The 1,125-nt window shown below is 65.8% G+C and overlaps 1 protein-coding gene across 1 annotated transcript in view; it reads right to left on the bottom strand.

Moving 5' to 3' along the window:
- SNED1 (sushi, nidogen and EGF-like domains 1) overlaps positions 1-1,125 on the bottom strand; it is a 71,373-nt gene that overhangs the window by 39,281 nt on the left and 30,967 nt on the right. Inside the window, exons 10-11 of the mRNA XM_010837792.1 lie at positions 636-934; positions 463-550 (exon numbers count right to left, since the gene is read on the bottom strand). Coding sequence (XP_010836094.1) covers positions 463-550; positions 636-934 — 387 coding nt within the window. The remainder of the gene's footprint in view (positions 1-462; positions 551-635; positions 935-1,125) is intronic.

Genomic DNA, 1,125 nt, shown 5'->3' with positions numbered 1-1,125 from the left:
GTTGGGGGCCCGGGCCGCTGCTGCGGGTGTTGCTGTGCTGGCCACGGAGAGGCCAAGGCTCAGGACTGCCGGCGCTGCCCCAAGGCCCCCAGGGCCCTGCTGGCCTGGATACGTGTCTACACACCAGAGTCAGAGACTTGGAAACATGCCCTGTGGCCCCAAGTATCCATTAGAAATGTTTTTCTAGCTGAGACACTGGTGAGGCTGTTACCCGCACCCGTTTGATTTAACAGTGTTGTTTCCAAATAACAATTCACATCCCTGAAGGTCTGGGGGGAGTGTCTCTGGCTGAGCCGATGGGGGTCAGGGGCCGCCATGCGCTGATCTTAAGGGCTCCATCTCTTGGGCTCCCCTAGCAGCCTCCCGTGGTGAAGCTGGGGGTGTGCACCATCACTCAGCAAACCGCAGTGCGGGCTGCAGCTTGGGAGCAACAGGAGGCTCTTGAGAAAGACCTCAACCCACGGCCAGGCCACGAGAGCCCCAGGGTGGGGAGGAGCAGATTCCACTCCTGCCAGGAGCCCTTGGGGTTGAGGGTTTGGGGGCACAGGTCCTAGAGTGAGAGGGTCTGGAAGCGGGCCCTGCCCTGTTCCCAGGCCTCACAGGGCTGAGTGCTGTGCTCAGTGCTCCTGCCGCGCCCCGAGGCCCCTCCTCTGGACTCTGGGCTCCTGCAACCCCCTCCCCCACCACCTCTCTGGCCACCCGCCTCTGGGGCAAGGCCCGTGCAGCATGCTGACCTGATGCCCCTGCCCCCCAGGTCTGGCAGGACCGTTCCGGGCGCCCTGTGGCCCCTGGCGCGTGGGGCCGGGTGGGCTCCTCTTACCTGTCTCGCAGGTGGGTCCCCTGAAGCCGGCAGTGCATTGGCAGCTGAAGCTGTTGACGCCGTGTGTGCAGGTCCCACCGTTCTGACACGGGTGGGAAGCGCACTCGTTCACATCTGGAAAACGGGGCAGCTGGAGCCTCAGTGGAGGGACGCCTGGGAGGACGGGGCCCGCCAGGGCTGGGCGGTGCTCACGGCCGTGGAGCTGCTGTGTTTGGCTCCCCCGTGGTGTCCGTGCACGCTGCCCAGGACACGGGGACAGAGACCCTGGGCCGCAGGTTGTGGCCCCTCTGGGGCGGGGCGGGGGT

Source organism: Bison bison, unplaced genomic scaffold, assembly GCF_000754665.1.
Source record: "Bison bison bison isolate TAMUID 2011002044 unplaced genomic scaffold, Bison_UMD1.0 scf7180017845916, whole genome shotgun sequence".
NCBI classification, from domain to species: Eukaryota; Metazoa; Chordata; class Mammalia; order Artiodactyla; family Bovidae; genus Bison; species Bison bison.
Note: the sequence above shows the minus strand (reverse complement) of the source record. Positions and strands in the feature narration are given on the sequence as shown.